Source organism: Lithobates pipiens, unplaced genomic scaffold (genome assembly GCF_037356315.1).
Source record: "Lithobates pipiens isolate NorthernLeopardFrog02 unplaced genomic scaffold, aLitPip1_a1.2 Scaffold_8, whole genome shotgun sequence".
NCBI classification, from domain to species: domain Eukaryota; kingdom Metazoa; phylum Chordata; class Amphibia; order Anura; family Ranidae; genus Lithobates; species Lithobates pipiens.
Window position 1 is genome coordinate 490,048,075 of NW_027507903.1, and position 20,367 is coordinate 490,068,441.

Consider the following 20,367-nt stretch of genomic DNA (forward strand, 5'->3'; position numbering starts at 1 on the left):
ATGGATGCAGAGGAAAACACTCAGCAGAAGTCTTCTAAGGATTGTTTTTAGTCACCAGAAACCCAAGCAGTCACACGTGGCTGGGAGGAGGTAGTTACAGATAATGTCATCCTTAGTGACCCAGAGGACTCAGAAACGAATGCCTCTGAAAACTTACGCTGCATGGCCTCCCTGATTCTGCAAAGCCTGCGAAAAGACCCTAGGATTCGTGGTATCAAGGAGAGGGATCATTACTGGCTGGCAACCCTTTTTTAATCCACATTACAAGGGTAAAGTTGCAGAACTCATCCTGCCTTTGCAGAGGGAGCAAAGGATGAAACATCTTCAGGAGGCCTTGAAGAAAGGTTTGTGTAACGCATTTCCAGCGTTTGCATTATATGGTGCAGGAATATCTAGGGGCAAGAGTAGACTTGGAGACCTTTCCAACAGAGAATCCACTGGGTTACTGGGTTTTGAGGATGGACCACTGGCCAGAACTTGCTCAATATGCAATTGAGCTACTGGCCTGTCCTGCATCCAGTGTGCTTTCTGAATGCACATTCAGTTATCCTGGAGGGTTTGTAATGGATCAAAGAGTGCACCTGTCTACAGACTCCATTGATAAGCTCATATTCCTAAAAATGAATCAGTCTTGGATCAGCAGCTATCAAGCACCTGATGCTGATGTAAATGATTGCATTTGCTATAGATCGGGGATGCCTTAAAGACTGCCTACGCTGACTATCCTATTCCTCTTAAACGTCGATGATGCTGGCTTCCTACAATATTTTTGGTTTAGGGCACCACCACCACCAAAGGCCCAATTTTTCTGCTCCTGTTTAACAGGGGCATGTAATTACAATTTTTGATCTAATATTTCACAGCAGGGTCCGTTCCTGTGCCCAACAAGAGTATCTGTGAGGGGTTACAGTGTTTATGGCACCACCAACCAAGGCCCGATTTTTCTGCCCCCCGTTTAACAGGGGCATGTAATTACAATTTTTGATATAATATTTCAATGCAGGGCACATTTCTGCGCCCAACAAGAGTAACTGTGAGGGGTTACAGAGTTCTGGTGCCACCAACACCTAAGGCCCAGTTTTTCTTCAGAGTATATAGGGCAGGCCGTATAGTATATATACTGCTGTTCAGAGTACATAGTGCCTGGGAAACCCCCACGCCATTTGTTTAATAAATTAGGTGCAGGATTCCCCTTAATATCCATACCAGATCTGAAGGGCCTGGTATGGATTTTGTGGGGGGGGGGTCTAGGCAATTTTTTTGGTAATTTTGGTATTTTTATCTATATTGCCAGGATCCGACAATACATTACAGCCACAAGCAGTTTTAAATGAAATTTTTTCTTTTACAAATGTCATTTTGCTGTGGTATTGTTATAAACTTGGGAAAGATGCGCTACTTTACAGCTGTATGAAGGACACCCCCCAGACACGATATATAAAGGAATTTTTCATTTTTATTGTTACACTTTAGGCATTATTAAATCACTGCTCCCAAAAAACTGCAGTTTTTAAAACTTTTGTTTTGCATTGATACATGTTCCCTGGGGCAGGACCTGGGTCCTCAAACACTTTTTATGGCAATAACTTGCATATAAGCTTTAAAATTAGCACTTTTGATTTTTCACTGATTGCTGACAGTGATGGGCACACAGTTCTGGCACTGGTGGCACTTACCGCGGGAAGGACGCTCAGTGTTGCTGTGCACAGATACGAGTTCGCTGCTCGTCAGATACAGGCTGATTTTAATGAAATAGTGTGTGAGTACCTTGTGTTTATTTTTTTATAAATTTGACATATGTGAAATTACTACACTATGGTACCCCCTCTTTATTGATTCATTGGGTTCCATGGAGGTATAAGGAGATTAAAGGAGAAGTTAAGCTTGTGGATCTGGAGAGAAGAACCTTAAAGGGACCATTACTTATATGCGATTATCTCCTTACCATAAGGTAAGGGGCCATTGCTCACCTGAGTGTGCAGTCACAGTAGAGAGAAAGCTAGGAAGTGGTCACTGGATTGAAATGCACACCACCTGTCACAGAAAAGCACCTGCACTTTAGGGAGACTATTTATACATACTTATTATTGGAAACATTCTAATTAAGGGTGGACATTTTATACACAGTTTTGAGTGTGTTTTTTAACGCACGTTATGATTGTCTCTGTAGTGCGTTTACTAATTTAAAGAATTTTTTTGAGATTAATATATTTTTTTGATGACAACCATCACTATTTTGGATTTTATATTTATATATTTTTAAAGGTTAGACTTAATTATTTTTATTTTTATTTTTACAATGTGTTTAGTTATTTTTCTAAATCATCTGCACTTATCAAATTAGCACATAACACCTTTTGTTCTATTTATTTACCTTCAAACTGGTTATATATTGAATCAGATGGGTATATAACTCAAAGCAATTCTGGTTTAAACGCAGAAGTCATCTCTGTAGTGCGTTTACTATTCATTTTACACCACACTAATATATTTAGCCATAGTTATATATTTAATACATAAATTCTCTGAAAAGTATCACTATATTAGGGGCTTTTTTTTTTTTTTATTGTTTATTTTACTTTTTTTTAATCTTTACACTTTCTCTTTAAGAAAAAAATGTTTTGATCACTTTTATTCCTATTACAGGGAATGTAAACATCCCTTGTAATAGGAATAGTGTGTGACAGGTTCTCTTTATGGAGAGATATGGGGTCTATAAGACCCCACATCTCTCCTCCAGGCTGGAAAGCATGGGATAAAAAAAAATCGATCCTTTTCAGCCACGATCGGGGCTTTGTTTACAACCGCTGCTTGGATGTGAAGTCATAACGTCGCCATCGCGCCTCCGACGATCATAGAGACGACTGGTGACCATCTGTTCACCGGAAATCTCTATGCTCGTCATCCAGTGGCACCAGATACTTTCTCCAGGTCCCCAGTGGCACAAGAGAGCCCGGAGGAGCACCGGAGGGGGTGGGAGGGGGGATGTCCCCTCCCGTCACCTGAAAGAATGATCAAGCGGCAGAACTGCTGCTATGATCATTCTTATGGTGCACAGAATCGCCGGCTCTAAAAGATGATACCTGAATGATGCCTGTGGGTGCAGACATCATTCAGATATCCTCACTGCAACTCATGTGATGTCCTTGGGCTGGAAGTGGTTAAAAAAAGTGTACAGGGTTGTGAATTGAGTGACCTCATGAAATCCGGCACCTCATCACTTATATTGGTAAAATAGATGCAAAGGGATTTTTATTAGGGATTATGACAGTGCCCAAGTACATGGAAGATACAATTTTACTTAAAAAGTATGAATTTTATTACATAGATATATGACAAAAACAAACAAAGGGTGCATAAAAAAACTAAGCAAAGTAAATATACAGACATTCATACTGCCCAAAGTATCTGTATGCATGGAATGGTCGCTGATGCATTTCAAGTCCCTACATGTTTCCCCAAACTATGGCTTCTTCAGAGTATTATATGGTCACCAGTGTTCAGCAATGGCTCTGGTAGTAATAAATACATAGTCAAAATTTCAATAATCAAGCAATAACAAAAAATGACAAAATATGTTGAATGTGACAAAAAAGAGTAAACAAATCATGTGTCATGGCTCATAACCTCTCCCACCCTGCAGGTCCCACCCAACTTACCAAAGAGACCCCCACAAAGGGTATGCTCCAGGGCAGTCCAACAGCCGCGGCAATGGGGGGTTCCGTGTAGCCACAGGGGGCATACAAAATCAGGATTAAGAAAAAAGGAAGAAGGTAGTCTATATTATTGGACATGACACAGTCCAATATTGTGGGCTAAATCTGGGTTAAAAAAATACGCTGGCCAATTTCTTGATTTTTTCATCATTAATGCCACTGGAGTCAGCACAGAAGAATGACAATATATTATAAGGACATTAGTGGCATGTTGACCTAAAAAGAACTGCAAAGAGTACATTAACTCGAATGCAGTAAAAGGTCCATGATGACTCACTGTCTGCTATGGTTAGAAATGAAAACATATGTTTGTATTCAGAGTAATTGTATTTGTGTAGACGATATAGCAGGGAATGCCTGAATATCAGTGGGCGGTTATATTATACATTAAAGGTATATTCCTATACTGAGAAATCCTGGAGTAAAATGCTACGGTCTGATAACATACAGCTGATTTATTCAACTCACGTCCTGTAGTAGGTGGGCTCAGGGTGCAATGCTCTGCACCCCAAACCCACCCTTTTTTTAAGCCAATTAGAGCCTCAGGCTCTAATCATGTGCTTCAAAATAAAAAAACCCTCATTGGAATTCATGTGTCCAGCGCCCTGCATTTAGATTAGGGGGCCAGATGCATAGATAGAGGAGTGGTGCACGTTCGCCTCCTATGGACGGGCCGCCACTGATGAAGGCTCTACCCCCCAGGCCTGGGCTAACAGGAGACTGCAGCATAGAAAGGTGCCATGTTCTTGTCTTTCAGGGCAACCAGGATGCTCAGTAGTAACATACAGGCATATGGAGATCCCTTCCTTGCCCATGAGGTGTTTTAACATTTTAAATGTGACTTTAAAGTGGTTGTAAACCCTTACAAACCACTTTGACCTACAGGTAAGCCTAGATTAAGGCTTACCTGTAGGTCCAAGAAATATCTCCCAAACCTATACAGTTTAGGAGATATTTGCCCGAAGACAGGCACCGCGCAGGCGCACTGAGCGTGGCATCCTCGATAACGAAGATGCCGCGCAATGCCGCGCGTCTCGGCTCCTGTGCGCATGCGCGGGAGTGACGTCATCGCAGCTTCGCCGAATGACAGCGGCGGAGCTGCGAGACCCACCGAGAAGATGGATGAGGCGTACTACAGGGGACAGCGGTGACTTCGCTGACTCCTGTGTCAGGTAAGTGACACATAATGGGCTACTATGCGATGCATAGTAGTCCATTATGCTTTGCCTTTGCAGGGAATGAAAGAGGAAGTAAACTCATCAGGGTTTACTTCCTCTTTAAAGTAGTTGTAAACCCCATTCATGAAATCTGACCTGGGCACATATATCTGTCGTGTTTACTTATCTCTTACCAAAGCTCTAAGTGGCGTGTTTTTCTGCTGCTTCATTCTTCTGTTATCAGCATGATAACTTCTGATAAATTCTCAGACAAAGGAGATAAAAAGCAGCTGTATATTTGCATTGGGGAGGGAGCTTAGAGGTAGATTAGCAGACGGCTTGTCTATTCAGACTACAGCTCTGCATGTTTCTTCATTCCTCTGCCTATGGGGGGGGGGGGGGGGGGGTGACATTCCTCCAATCAGCTTACAAACAGTGTATGCCAAGACTCCACACCCACTGCTGGAAGAGGAAACACAATTTCTAACATGGTCTGCACTTTCTAAAGAATTTACAAAGCTGAAGACTGCAGATATACAATTAAAATGTATGTAGGGAGATTTGTTTCCTCTCTGTGTATCATATGAGGCTTTTCATTTCACTGTGTATATGTGAGGGTTTACAACCACTTTAAATTCCTTAAAGCAGAATGCTACTATTACATCTGTCAGCAACATTCAGCTTGGGTGGATGACTGAGAGGGTATTCCTCTGTTGCTGTTTTTTTTTCTTTCTTGATATGTACAATAAAATATATATATTTGTCTCTAAATTCCTTAACACAGTATTAAAGCCAAATGCTTGCACATATTCTTAGATGTGATGGCTTAGTTTCCTTTTTTTAGGCTTTTTTTTATATTTTCATCTAGTGATCCAGCCAGTCTGTTGTGTTTTACTCTCCAGCAGAATGTACCAGTTTACATGGATGAGAGAAACCACAGGGGTGAACAAACTGACCTGATTTTATTTATTCATGCAAAACCTTTATCCCAAAAGGAAGAAAATCCCAAAAGGAAAAACAAAAAAACAAAAAACTATTTATTATAAAGTGTGAGCTGGAGTTTGTCTTTAATTTGTAAGTGGTACCTAAATCTACTAATAGATTTAACACTGGAGTTTTGTGAAGGGGAAGTTAAAAAAGGGCATAAAATTGTCTTCTGCAACCATTCCTCACTGTGATTCATTTTTAGGAATAGTCAAAACATGTAATTTTCTGCTGCGTTAGTCAGTTTTAAGTGGCTTTTTGGGTTGTTGTGCTTTGAAATGTTTAGCAAGAAATTATTTGCATTCTCTTACCTGAACGATTTAAAGCTTGTACCCAACTAGGTGATGTTTTCCTAAGAGACTTTTTCCATGGATATATTTAAAAGTGGATTTCAAGAATGGACAAAAACCCTTTATTACAGTGCTGCTTACACGATCTGCATATAATAATGATTTTTTGCATTTAGAAAAAGACTGTAAATAACTTCATTTTTACCATGTAGTCCTGGGTAAATGCTTCTTTAGGTGCCTTTTACTTTACATTGTCTAAGGAGAATGATGCCGCTGCTACATCACATTTCAGTGACAAGCAACTCAGACAGAGCAAAGTTACATCAGTGAAATAGATTTTGCTAAATCATAAACTCTCAATTTTGCTCATTGAACAACTTCGGCATAATTTGCCTTTGTACTTTTTGAGGTTTGGCTTCACAGTGATTCATCAGTTTTAACTGTAGGGTCTTTCAGGGTTCAATGGGCTTTTATTGTTAGGGTTATGAAAGCTCCTTTTAAATGTATTTTTAATTGTAAAAAAAAAAAAAAAATTAACTTTTATCATTATATTTAACAACAAGTATTTTTCTCTAGGTGCATTTCAAGGTATATCAGAAAGGCATGTGCTGACAGCTTCCAATCACTGACATGTGATTACCATATCTGCACTGACATGGTGATGAAGGACTATGTTGCTTAAATAAAACACTGATCGCCAACACTAAGACATTTATTACCAGAACACACCCACAGATCGCCAACCTGGTGCTGACGTATTGATCATATTGCTTTATTAGTAAACAAAGGTCAATGGTTTAGATTACAGTAAAACAAAGTCCATTCAGCATTATGACCTCTTTAGGCCTGTGGATAATGAAAGGTGCATGGTGGGTAGGTACTGCAGAGCCAAGGAATTGAATGAAGAAGATGCCACCACACAAAATTTACTTGTAGCAGAACTATTGAATATACTTACCAATAACACCAACTGGTTTAGAATAGGGTTAGCATCATGGTAAGCATTAGGGTCCTTATTTAAAGCTCTGCAGTGCAATAGAAATAATGAGCATACAAAAAGTGAACCACAAAAAATTGCAAAGGGTGTACACATGGTCCTCCCCTGAAGAGAAAGCACTCTGGTTCTGATCACCTGGGGCACAAGACTCCAGACGGCAGGTATGTACTGGCCATTGGGACTACAGGGAGCTTCCCGTGGGCCGATGGCTCAGTGGGCCGGTCAAGTGCAGTCCTGGAGCCACTCCTCTCTGACAGTGAGTGATCGCGATTTCACTCCTGTTAGGAGGAGCAGCTGCCGTCACTTGCTGGAGAGAGCATTAGGCTTTCTGCTCCCTCCAGCCTGCCGAGGGATATAGACAGCTGGCAGGCATTCCATCCTCTCTCCCCTTATCACTTGTCACTTATCACATGACTGGAGAGAGGAACGAGAAGCTGCCTTCAAAACTGTGAGTACACGTGGGAGGGGGAGAAGAGGGAGGACACTCTGATGTAAGGGGAAGTGCTGATGGAGACACTCAAAATTAAAGTGGGCCGGCCATGATGAAGTCCAGGGCCAAATTTTTGTCCCAGTCCAGCCCTGCCTGATGGGGACCCGGAGTACTCATTTTCCACCCAGCCCGAAACAAAGTAGATGTCATTCTTCAGGAGACCTGCCAAGCCAAGGTCCAGCAAGTACTAGGTGGGGCACCCCTGAAGGGTAACCTCCATGGGAGAACCTGATCATAAGGATCTACACTCTACTAAAGCATTAGAGTTAGTATTCTGAAAAGCATTACTGTTAGCAAAAGCCTTACAGTATCACTAGGAAAAGCATTAGGGTTAAGGTTATCATTAGGGTTTTGACTAGATTTAGCATTAGGGTAAGCTTCGGGTTAGTGTCATGGTTTAGATAAGATTTAGGGTTAGCATTGAGTTGTGGGTTTAGCATTTGGGTTGGTGTCAGGGTAAGCATTTAAGGTTGGTGTTATGGTTTAGATCAGTGGTCTCCAAACTGCAATCCACAGGCCAGATTTGGCCCTTTGCTTGCCTTTACCCGGCCCTTGGGGCACTATTCCTCCCTCTGACTTCAACAATGGGATATTATTCCTCCCACTGACACCAATGATGGGGCACTATTTCTCCCAAAGACACCAATGATTTGGCACTATTCCTCCTACTCCTAACCACAGGGTTGCTATGTATTTTTTTTTACTCCCACTTATCTACTCTCCACTTGCCACAGTTTGGCCTCCCAAAAGTCTGATGGACAGTAAACTGTCAGGTGAACTGGCAAATGTCTCCCAACATTCTGACATTCTGCCCATGTGTATAAGGCTTAAGTGTTGGGATTGGCTTTATCATCCATTCATCACCATGTCATTGTCTGCATTACCAAATTTTAAGCTCATTAGGCCTTTGATCCTTAGTACCTGCCGTTGTCACTGGTTGGTTTACATTGATCTAATCAAATAATTTTTATTCAGTCACTAAAGACCAGTATATTAATAAAAAATTAGGGAACACTGCCATTGTTGAAAGCCAATGAAAGGTTTCTAGAATTGCCTGGTGTCTGTACAGCATTAGGATAGACATAAGACAATTAAAACAGACAATTTTCATCAGAACGTTTATTTTATCTGATCAAAATAATTTGTATGTTTTTTCTTACGTTTTTTAGTAGAGCTGGAATGTTCAAATATGGAACTTCACTCTCCCAATCAACATTGATTATTTTTAATCCTCATGTTGCTAGCATATAGTAAAACAGATAGGAAAGTATTTCATATTTACTTTTATTTCTTCAGTTATCTCCTGGTTTCCTGGCTAGGCAAATTATGTCATACATCCCAGGAGTCTTCCGGAAGGGAGGAGAGGAGGAGGGCTCTTCTCGGCTAAGCACACTCTCCTGATTGCATGCTTGAACTAAGTGCAGAAAGTAAATGCTACATGAATTATTTGCCCTTACTCAAGATGGCCACGGCCAGAACTGCTACAGGGTGTTTTTCCAAATGATTTTTAACCAAAATAAAGCATGAAGACATGGATAGAGGGGGAGTTTGCTTTGAATATAAAAAATAAAATAAATAATGTTTTGGGTTTGTGGTACTCAGATGCAGCAAAGATCCCCTTTAAGATAATGGAAGGATAGTACACCATACATCCCACTGCCCATCATTACTCTTCACATTGGTGCCCACCTGTGTGTAGTCTAATGTCATATAACAGTGATAAACCTGTACACTATCACTGCTGATGTCCTTGTGTCTTCTTTATTGGTCTCCATATCAACAAGGCTAGGGGGATGGTAGGGTAGGTTCTGGCAATCTGCTGACAGACACAAAACATTTATGAAAAGTAATTACTCTGGAACTCTACGAGTTCAGACAGTGTGATAACGACGAGAGGTAATTTATGCAACACACAGACAATTTCTGTATGCAAATTTGGCAGACAAAAGAACAAAATTAATTGAATCTGGGAGAAATGTCATGTCAACCTATATATAAGCATTGGAGAATTATTTCATATATAATAGGCTTTATACATTACACTTTCTGAATGATTTTAACTGGCTATCGTTAAACAAATGGTGACGTGTTAATTTAAGGAGCGGGATGCGGTTCATGGGATGTAAACAGGAAAATGAGATGAAAAATGAGAAAAGATCTATGTTTTATATTTAATTAATCATCTTTAACTTTCCAGAATGCTTTTCTTTCTTATGTCTGATGTAGCCAGTGACAGATGATCAGTGGAACACAGAAAAACATGAATGCAAGAATTGGTTAACAGTGTGAATTACATATATGATATTTTAAAGGCCTATATGCATGTTATTGCCATAAAAAGTGCATGGGGACCTGGGCACTGCTCCAGGGGACATGTATCAATGTATAAAAAAAGTTTTAAAACAATTGTTTTTTCAAGTGCATTGATTTTAATAATGCTGAAAGTTAAACAATAAAAATAAAATATTCCTTTAAATATTGTGCCTGGGGGTCCCCTTAGTCTCCTTGTAAAGTGGCGCATCTGTGCAATGTGTAGAACAGTGCCGCAGCAATAATAACATTTCTAAAGGAAAAATGTCATGTAAACATGCTGGCGGCTGTAATGTATTGCTGGCTTCTGGAAATATAGATGGAAAATCAAAAAAAAAAATGGCATGGGTCCCCCCATGTCCATACCAGGCCCTTCGGGTCTGGTATGGATCTTAAGGGGAATGCCACACTAAATTGTAAAAAAAAAAAAATTGCCGTGCCCCCCCCCCCCAAATCCATACCAGACCCTTATCTGAGCATGCAGCCTTGAGGTCAGGATAGGGGAGGGGGGATGAGCGAGCGCCCCCTCACCTTAAACCATACCATACCTAACCACATGCCTTCAACATGGGGGGGTGAGTGCTTTGGGGTGAGGGGGGCACAGAGCCCCCCCTTAAGCACCTTGTCCCCATATTGATGGGAATAGCGCCTCTTCCCGACCACCCTGGGCTGTGGTTGTCAAGGTCTGCGGGCTTATCAGAATCTGGAAGCCCCCTTTAACAAGGTGGCCCCCAGATCCCCCCCCCCCCCCCATGTGATTGGGCAAAAAAAAAAAAATTTTTTGGGTCTGTCGGGCAGCGTGATTGAAGATTGATGGACGTCATGGGACACTTTTCCTCCCCAAAGCACCTTCCCCATGTTGAGGGCAAGTGGTCTGGTATGGTTCGGGGAGGGGGGGGGGGGGCGCTCGCTCATCCCCTCTCTTACCTGGCCTGCCAGGCTGCATGCTCGGATAAGGGTCTGATATGGATTTTGGGGGGGACCCCACACTGTTTTTGTGTTTAAATTTTGCCATGGAGTTCCCCTTAAAATCTATAATTCTGTCATAGGGTTCCCCCTAACCACTCCAATACACTGTATTATATACTCTGCACTTTTAATATATACGCTGCACTGTATTATATATACTGACTGCACTATACTACACTGACTGTACTATATACTCTGCAATGTATTATATATACTACACTGATTACACTGTATACTCTTTATTGTATTATATATACTACACGGACTGCACTATTTACTCTGAACTGTATTATATATACTACATGGACCACACTATATACTCTGAACTGTATTATATATATTAAACGGACTGCACTATATGCTCTGCAATGTATCATAGCTCTCACAGCACATCACGCTGTGATTTCAGTTCTTCAATGTCAGCCACATATTTAAAAATTAGGACATATGTTTGGCTACCCCTCCTTCTGAACATGCCCCAATTGTTTTGGCAGAAGCAGGAGAAAATAAGCATCAACTTCTCCCAGCTCCCCAATTTTTTTGAATACATTAAAAATACATTAAAGCAGGAGTAAACCCACTGAATTTTTTTTTACACCTGTAAGGGAAAAGGCATAATGAGCTAGTATGCACCCTCAGCGTGTCTTCCGGGTATCGCAGCTCCGGCGCTGTGAGTGGCCGGAGCCGCGATGTTGAAGTCAGCAGCTCATTGCGAGGGGAATATCTCCTAAACCATACAGGTTTAGGAAATATTCTTTTTACCTACAGGTAAGCCTTATTATAGGCTTACCTGTAGGTCAAAGTTAAAAATGTAACTATACAACCATTTTAAGAAAATGTATCTCGTAGTGATCCCAGCAATTAGAAGAATTTAGGAATGCTGGCACGGATAGTCGTGCAAGGCAACACAATGAAAAATGTAATGTTGGTTGGAGTCTGCAATTAAAGGGGTATTAAATTGCAGCTTACCAATTCTTAGTTTTCTTTTTTAAGCTTTCTTTCCTTTATTTTCACATAGCAATATGGCCAGTAAGTCTTTTGTTTTTCAAAAGAACAAGCTCTCTTGCAGATGTCGCAGTTACAGGGATGAGACAAACCATTTATACTGACAAGGGTGCTTACAGAGATCCGCTTTTTTTTATATATAAAACATTTATCCTCAACCACTTTCAGACCGGACCAATTTGCTGGTCAAAGACCAGACCACTTTTTGCGATTCGGCACTGCGTCGCTTTAACTGACAATTGCGTGGTCGTGCGACGTGGCTCCCAAACAAAATTGACGTCCTTTTTTTCTCACAAATAGAGCTTTCTTTTGGGGGTATTTGATCACCCCTGCGGTTTTTATTTTTTGCGCTATAAACAAAAATAGAGCGACAATTTTGAAAAAAACGCATTATTTTTTACTTTTTGTTATAATAAATATCCCCCAAAATATATAAAAAAATATTTTTTCCCTCAGTTTAGGCCGATACGTATTCTTCTACATATTTTTGGTAAAAAAAAATCGCAATAAGCGATTATTGATTGGTTTGCGCAAAAGTTATAGCGTTTACAAAATAGGGATAGTTTTATAGCATTTTTATTAATTATTTTTTATTATTTTTTTTTTTACTAGTAATGGCGGCGATCAGCGATTTTTATTGTGACTGCGACATTGTGAGGGACCCATCGGACATTTTTGACACATTTTTGGGACCATTGTCATTTATACAGTAATCACTGCTATATAAATGCAGTGATTCACAGGGGTTAAGTGTTCCTAGGGGTGTGTTACTAACTGTGGGGGGGGTTGGGCTTTCATTTAGTGAACACTGATCTCTGCTCCAATCACATGGAGCAGAGATCAGCGTCACTAGTTGCTAGGCAGAATGGAGAAATGTTGTTTACAACGGCATTTCTTCATTCGGCCGCTCCGTGAGACGATCGCGGGGATGCCCGCAGCGATCGAGTCCGCGGGTCCCGCGACCGGACTCACAGAGTACCCGACCAGCGCGGGAGCGCGCCGCCGGCGGCGCGCACCCGATGGCAGGGCGGCAAATTTAAAGGGACGTACATGTACGCCCATTTGCCTGCCCGTGCCATTCTGTCGACGTACATCATCGTGCGCTGGTCGGCAAGTGGTTAAAGGAAAAAAAAAAGTTTGCTGTAACTGCTAATAAAGTATTAGCTGGAGTTTGGCTTCAATTTGTTGGTGTATCCAAATCTGCAAGTGCAACTAACACTCCCCTTCCCCCAGACTGACAATGCTGCTGTCTAAAGGTGCCCCTGTACGCCGTCATCCAGGGCACTCTAATACAGGAGATTCGTTACTGGCCAGATCACCAGGTGAATTGCAGAGGGAAAAAGCCTAAATTAAAGAAAACTAACCTAACCACATTTAATGATTGGTAAGCTGCAATATATTACATTTTTGTTTTTGGGTTTTGAAGAACTTAACAAATTTTTCTAACACAACCAAATTTCTTCTATTACAATTGTTTGTTCCTCCTTCAGACACAATTCCTTCCGGAGACACTTGCCACGACAGATGCAGGTATCCAGCGTGGACTTCAGCATGGGTGTGGAACCATTGCAAAGAGGGGAAACCACCACCAGCATCGGTCGAATCAAACCGGAACTCTACAAACAGAAATCCTTTGATTCGGAAGACAATAAGAAAGAGGATGCTAAAACATGTGGCAAACTCAACTTCACCTTGCAGTACGATTATGAGAATGAACTTCTTCTTGTCAAAATCGTAAAAGCCCTGGAATTGCCAGCCAAGGACTTGTGTGGTACCTCAGACCCCTACGTGAAAATCTATCTTCTCCCAGACAGAAAGAAGAAGTTTCAGACAAGGGTTCACAGGAAAACCCTGAACCCCATCTTTGATGAGACTTTCCAGTTTCCCGTGGCCTATGACCATCTGAGCAATAGGAAACTGCATTTCAGCGTTTACGACTTTGACCGATTCTCCAGACATGACATGATTGGGGAGGTCATTTTGGATAATTTATTTGAAGTGTCAGACCTCTCCAGAGAAACCACGGTGTGGAAAGACATCTATTGTGCCACAACTGTAAGTACATCATCTATAGATCCTTGTCATGGTTGTACTAGTGTATTTGGTGTCTGTAGCTAGTACTAGTTAGTTGAATTTAACTAGGCTTATTCTGAAGGACAAGAGAGTTCACCACTCATCACAGTAGATTTCTCAGTTCTAATATCGAGAGCATACCCCAGCATTTATAGCCACACAGGTCACTCAACTATTTAAAAAAAAAATGTTTCCTAAACTTCTCTAGTGCTACTGTCGTCAGGACCTTGAGAGAATATCAGCGATGGGCCCAATGGGAGACATCCACGTCACCAGTCAGTGATATGGACACCCTAAAAAGAAAAGGACCCTTCCACTTTCCATTCTAAAAGTCTAGTCTGCTAAACAGAATAAGTGCTGTTGAATGTGATTAATAGAGTATATACATAAACTGTGTATTTGGATGCCCCAAGTCAAATCCAAATGTCTGTGTTTTTGGAAATTAGGATTCCCACAAAGTTTCTGAGGTAAAGGGACCAAAGGCTGCTTCAAAGTCTGTTTCTGCAATTTATCTGCTTCTGCAGTTACCTAATCACCCTTAGCTTGACTGTCAGTGCCACTAGGTCCTACCCTTATAACTTAGTATCCTGGCTGTTTTACTATCATCTTTTTTTCATCAATTTAGGCTGCCAGCTTCTCAAACCATTCTGCACAATTTTGCTTTATTTGCTGCCCTGTAATACACTCTATTTTAGAGCCTGGTTTTGATTAAGTGGGGCTTTTGGTTTAAAAGAAAAGTATGTTTTTTTAAAAATGTTATTTTTATTCATACCTTGGTGGATGCTCTACACTGAGAAGTGAGCGATTGAATACTGCCGATCGCTCGGTTCTCACAGCTACCCTCCTTGCTCACTGGAGCACTGAGATGTGGAAGGGGTGGGAGTGGCCGGCTCAGGCTCTCAGTGGCTCGTTAAGAGGTTGAGCCGGGTGTCGGCCCAGGCATCTAGGCCCAGTGATCTAAGCAGATCCCGACTCCATGGTCATGATGAGCCCGCTGTCTGCTGAAAATGGGTCACAGGAGTGTAAAATCAACTGCACTCCTGTGATCCACAGGATAAGTCTCCTTTAACAATTCTGAACTTAAGAGGTCTGTGAATTTTGATAAAGTTCAGGTGAAACACGACTGGTCAATTTTCTCTATTTTCCCCTGGTGATCTCCCCACAATACTCTGTACTGTACATATAGAGGAGCAGTGTTATCACCCAAAGACAGGACTACTGAACACCTTCCCCCCTTGTTGTCTTCCCTATTACATAGAGGGGAGGTATTCTGTAGTCATCAAGGAACAATTTAACAGGTAACTGTGCACTACAGGCAGACAGCACAGGGATAATTCAACAGATATTTATTTGCAGTTATTAATCATGTATAATAACATTATTTCAAAGGTATATTTAACAGACCTAAAAGGAGTTAATAAGAGGCTTTTGTTGTTAGAGTTTAAATACACTTTAAATCATCTGTGAGTTGTTCCTTTTCCTTAGCAGGTTCAAGCAGAGTCAGTTCAGATCAATCATGTCAAAAATTATGTAACAATTTAAAAAGAGAAATATGGGATTTTTTTTTTAAATCATACTTACTTGGGATGAGCTGAACACCCCCCAGTTCAGTTTGCACCAGAACATGCGAACAGACAAAAAATTTGTGCAAACATGCGAATACCATTAAAGTCTATGGGACACGAATGTGAAAAATCAGAAGTGTTATTTTTTTTAAGGCTCATGTGCAAGTTATTGCCATAAAAAGTGTATGAGTACTGCCCCAGGGGACATGTATCAATGCAAAAAAAAAAAAGTTTTTAAAATGGTCATTTTTTCAGGAGCAGTAATTGTAATAATGCTTAAAGTGAAATGAAATAAAATGAAATATTCCTTTAAATAGCATACATGAGGGTCCCCATAATCTGCCTGTAAAGTAGCGCATCTTTCCCATGTTTATAACAGTACTGCAGCAAAACGACATTCCTAAAGGAATAAATGTAATTTAAAATTGCTCGCAGCTGTAATGTACTGCTGGATCCCGGCAATATACATAAAAAATCATTGAAAAAAACAGCGTGTGCCCACCCCCCCCCCCCGTCCATTACCAGGCCCTTCGGATCTGGTATGGATATTAAGGGGAACTCCATGCCAATTTTTGTTTTTAATTTAGCGCGGGGTCCCCCCAAAATCCATACCAGGCCCTTCAGGGCTGGTATGGATTTTAATGGGAACCTTACACCAATTTTTTTTTTAAAAAAGGCGTTGGGCCCCCCCCCAAAATCCATACCATACCCTTAACCAGAGCAATCAACCTGGCAGGGGGTACTAGGTCACATGTCCTCATCAATGGGAGGGTGCTTTGGGGTCCCTCCCAAAGCGCCTTGTCCCCATGTTGATGGGGTCAAGGGCCTCACCCTTACAACCCTTGCCTGGTGGTTGTGGGAGTCTACGGGCGGGGGGCTTATCGGAATCTGGAAGCCCCCTTTAACAAGGGAACCCCCAGATCCCAGCCCCCCCTTCCTATGTGAATGGGTATCGGGTGCATTGTACCCCTACCCATTCACCAAAAAAGTGTCAAAAAAGTAAAAATGACAGGAGACAGTTTTTGACAATTCCTTTATAAAAAAAAAAGTGTCCCACAATGTAAATCTATCGTCAATCATAGCATCTGACAGTTCCTAAAAAAAAAAAGAATGGAAAAACTCCACCTCGATGGGAGGCTTCCCTGCCCACTGTTGTCTTTTCGCTTTGGCATCTGTTATATAGGCAAGGGCGGGGCCACCCGATGACATAAACGGGTGACCCCACCCCCTCTGACACAGGATGTCAGAATGTCAGAAGGGGGTGGGGGTCACTCGGTTATGTCATCGTGTGGCCCTGCCCTTGCCTGTATAACAGCTGTCAAAGCGAAAAGACAGCAGTCAAAGGGAAGCCTCTCGAGGAAGTGGATTTTTTTAAGGGTTTTTTTTTCAGGCCTGTCAGACACCATGATTGATCATGGCTTTACATCACGGGACAATTTTTTCTTTTTTTATTTCTTTTTTTTTTAGAAAGGAATTGTCAAAAACTGTCTCCTGTCATTTTTACTTTTTTGATACTTTTTTGGTAAATGGGTAGGGGTACAATGTACCCGATACCCATTCACATGTGGGGCAGGATCTGGGGGCCCCCTTGATATAGGATCTGCCCCGGTTGCCAAATCCTCTAGGTATGCCCCTGGATGTGTATGCTGTTTCTCCACCTCCTTCTCCTCCAGGCCATTCACAAAACACACAGCCCCAGGGGCTTGGTTCTGTGAATCACCAGGAGAAGAAAGCAGAGACATGACTGTAGCATAGGGGTCAACAGGACCTACAGCATTTACACCAAAGGGGTACAGAATTACAGCAAAACCTTACTAATCCCAGCATATAAATGAATAAATTTACTGGCTGTACAATAAAACCAGCATGTCAGGAAAGTGGGGGAAGTGTGCCTTTGTGGCAATAAAATAGTTATTTGCTTTAACTTGGGTAGGTTTATTGTACCCTTAGTTGGACTTGAATAGGTGCAAACTTTACCACTCCTCTTCCATATATTAACGCAGCAGCACAGAAAAGGGAATAAGCTGCCATCACGTGAAATGCAAGATAACAAAGAAGGATTTGGTGCTTTTTTTTTTTTAATTATTACCCATTTTCATAACAGCTGAAGCATACATTACATACTCTGGGGAGGAACAATGGATCTAGAACAATGCATTCTCACTATTTTCCTAAAGTTGCACTCCTATAATACAATTAACAGTTAGGAAGATTCCAAAGGATAATATATAACGTCTACCTTTGACATCTTCTCATTCTTGCGTAACCCATATCATAATTACTTCCTGTATTTCACAGGAATCTCATGGTGCTGGTAATTGCGTTCAAACCCATGTGAAGCTGTTGCTAATTAATCTCACAAGTCCCAGGCCTGAGATTCGTGAAGTAAATGATATATATCCTGAAAGTGGTATAAATGTTTAATGATGAAAGAAAATTCCTTCATCAGTTTGTGATAACACAATAGAGCCTAATTTCACACATTTTATTTTCGTTTAGTGTAGAGTAGGGTAGATTTAACATTTCTGGCAAATTTTAATTTCTGTCTGTAGGCAGGTGGACTTGTATTTGCCTTTAATTCTTAAATCCCTGTTTTGAGTCACTTCCTGGGTAGGCCCTCCCTCTTACCCACAAAAAGTTCAAGAGGAATTTCTCCGGGGTCTTTAGGAATAGAGAGTTTGTTCCTCACCACAGGATGGTGCCCCTGCACCTTAAGGGATGCAAGAGAAGGGACTAGTGGAGGCCTATTGGGACTATGAGTAGCGTGCCCTAAACAGTACACCACAGCACCCCTCCTGGAACTGAAAGAGTAAACTTTAGACTGAAAGAACCACTCAGGGACTACATTATGCCAGAGGAAGGCCCAATTCACATTAGGCAATTTTAAGTCATGGACAGAATCACTTCAATTCTGCCCACTATTCTAAATTTCATTAAAATATACAATGTGTCATTATTCTCAATAAATCACACAACAAAAAGCACAATAGGTGAATGGGTGCAAAGTGTTGCCTCTTATAGCCAATGTCTGGACTGTTGTAGTATTTTATATTGGAAGTTTACCACACAATGGATGTTTTAACCTACTTTTTACAGGTTTCAGTAAAGTTAAAGCAAATTTCCGGCCTCATTACTGTTTCAGTTGAGTGAAGTACTGCATTACTTAAGATGGAGAGTTGAATTCAGTTAAGAGTGAAGTTAACTGTGGCATGTTTAGTGCAAACCTGGTTGGCTATAAAGCTATAAAGCTTCTTTTCTCTGTTTTTTCTTTTTCCCTTCTCCTTCTTTTCTCTCTCTCCATGAATATTTTTCATTGCCACAATAAATGTAAAAATTCACATTACAATATCCTATTTTCGTTCAAGAAACTTTTTTGAATAAATACCTATCCTTGTCCTCCATTCTGGTGACTTTGCCTAGGCTGAGATGATGTCATCAGTCTGCTGCAGGCAGAAGCATGCATTTCCTCAGTCTCCTCTCCACCACTTATCAGACTGAACATTATAGTCTTGTAGCATGTCACAAAGTGCCAGGCTGCAGCAGGACCTGATCTGTGTGAGACATTTGTGAACGCAGCCAAGAACTGCATGGGCACCAGAATTTACATGATCATGTGTTGGTATCTCAGTCCAGGAAGTAGATGATGCCCCTGGGTGAAGCCTAAATTAAGGTGGCACTGTCCTTCTGAAGAGAAAAGCAGATGTAGCAGTCACAGCTGGTGCTGTATATTTGGGGGGGGGGCAAACAAGACAATCAACGCCACCCCCACCCCTTGCTCAGTGTCAAACCCCCATTGCTCGCTTGTCTGTTTGTCCCCTCCACCAGTTCTGCACTTACCCCATCTAGGCAACTTCGGCTTCTTCCTGCTAGTCAGCTTCACCCTGCATCTCTGGCTTCACAGCAGCATCCCCCTCTGTGGCTTCCCTCCCCCTTCCCTCAGCGGCCAATACGATCACTTCTCCTCTTGGCCAATCAGGTCTTAAGATCCGCTTCCTGATTGGCCAGGAGGAGAATCAGGAAGACAATAGCGAATATTAATTCACTATTGTCACACAACTGGGTGAGCTCGGGGCATATTGGCTCCCTATGTGATATCAATAAATATTAAAGGAGTTCTCTGGTCACAGCATACATGTTCATGTTATAGCATTAGGAATGTAATAAAAACACAAACAATAGTTGTTTTTTGCAATGCAATAAGCCTACTTAAAAAATCTAATTTCGTATTATGACTCTTGGTGGGCGCTGTAACGCCCTGCTGTGAACTATTATATCAAGAATTGTAATTACATGCCATTGTTGAACAGTGGTAGAAAAATTGGGCCTTTGGTGGTGGTAGTGGTGGTGGTGCTGGTGCCATAACACTGTAAGTCCTCACAGTTACTCTTGGTGGGCGCTGGAACGGGCCCTGCTGTGAAATATTATATCAAGAATTGTAATTACATAAAAATTGGGCCTTAGGCACTGGTGCCACAACACTGCAACACCTCACAGAAACTCTAGTTAGAGAGCAGGAATGAGCCCTGCTGCAGAGTATTGGATCAAAAATTGTAATTACACGCCCCTGTTAAACAGGGGCTGAAAAACTGGGCCTTAGGCACTGGTGCTGGTGCCACGACACTGCAACCTCTCACAGATATTCTAGTTGGAGCGCAGGAATGAGCCCTGCTGGAAAGTATTGCATCAAAAATTGAAATTACACACCCCTGTTAAACAGGGACTGAAAAATTGGGCCTTAGGCACTGGTGCCAGGACACTGCAACCCCTCACAGATACACTAGTTGGTGCGCAGGAATGAACCCTGCTGCAAA

General features: G+C 41.5%; 1 protein-coding gene across 1 annotated transcript in view; it reads left to right on the plus strand.

Moving 5' to 3' along the window:
• The window catches only part of SYT10 (synaptotagmin 10), a 118,450-nt gene that overhangs the window by 57,390 nt on the left and 40,693 nt on the right, over positions 1 to 20,367 (plus strand). The window contains exon 3 of the mRNA XM_077469058.1: positions 13,409 to 13,973. Within this exon, the coding sequence (XP_077325184.1) occupies positions 13,409 to 13,973 (565 nt within the window). The remainder of the gene's footprint in view (positions 1 to 13,408; positions 13,974 to 20,367) is intronic.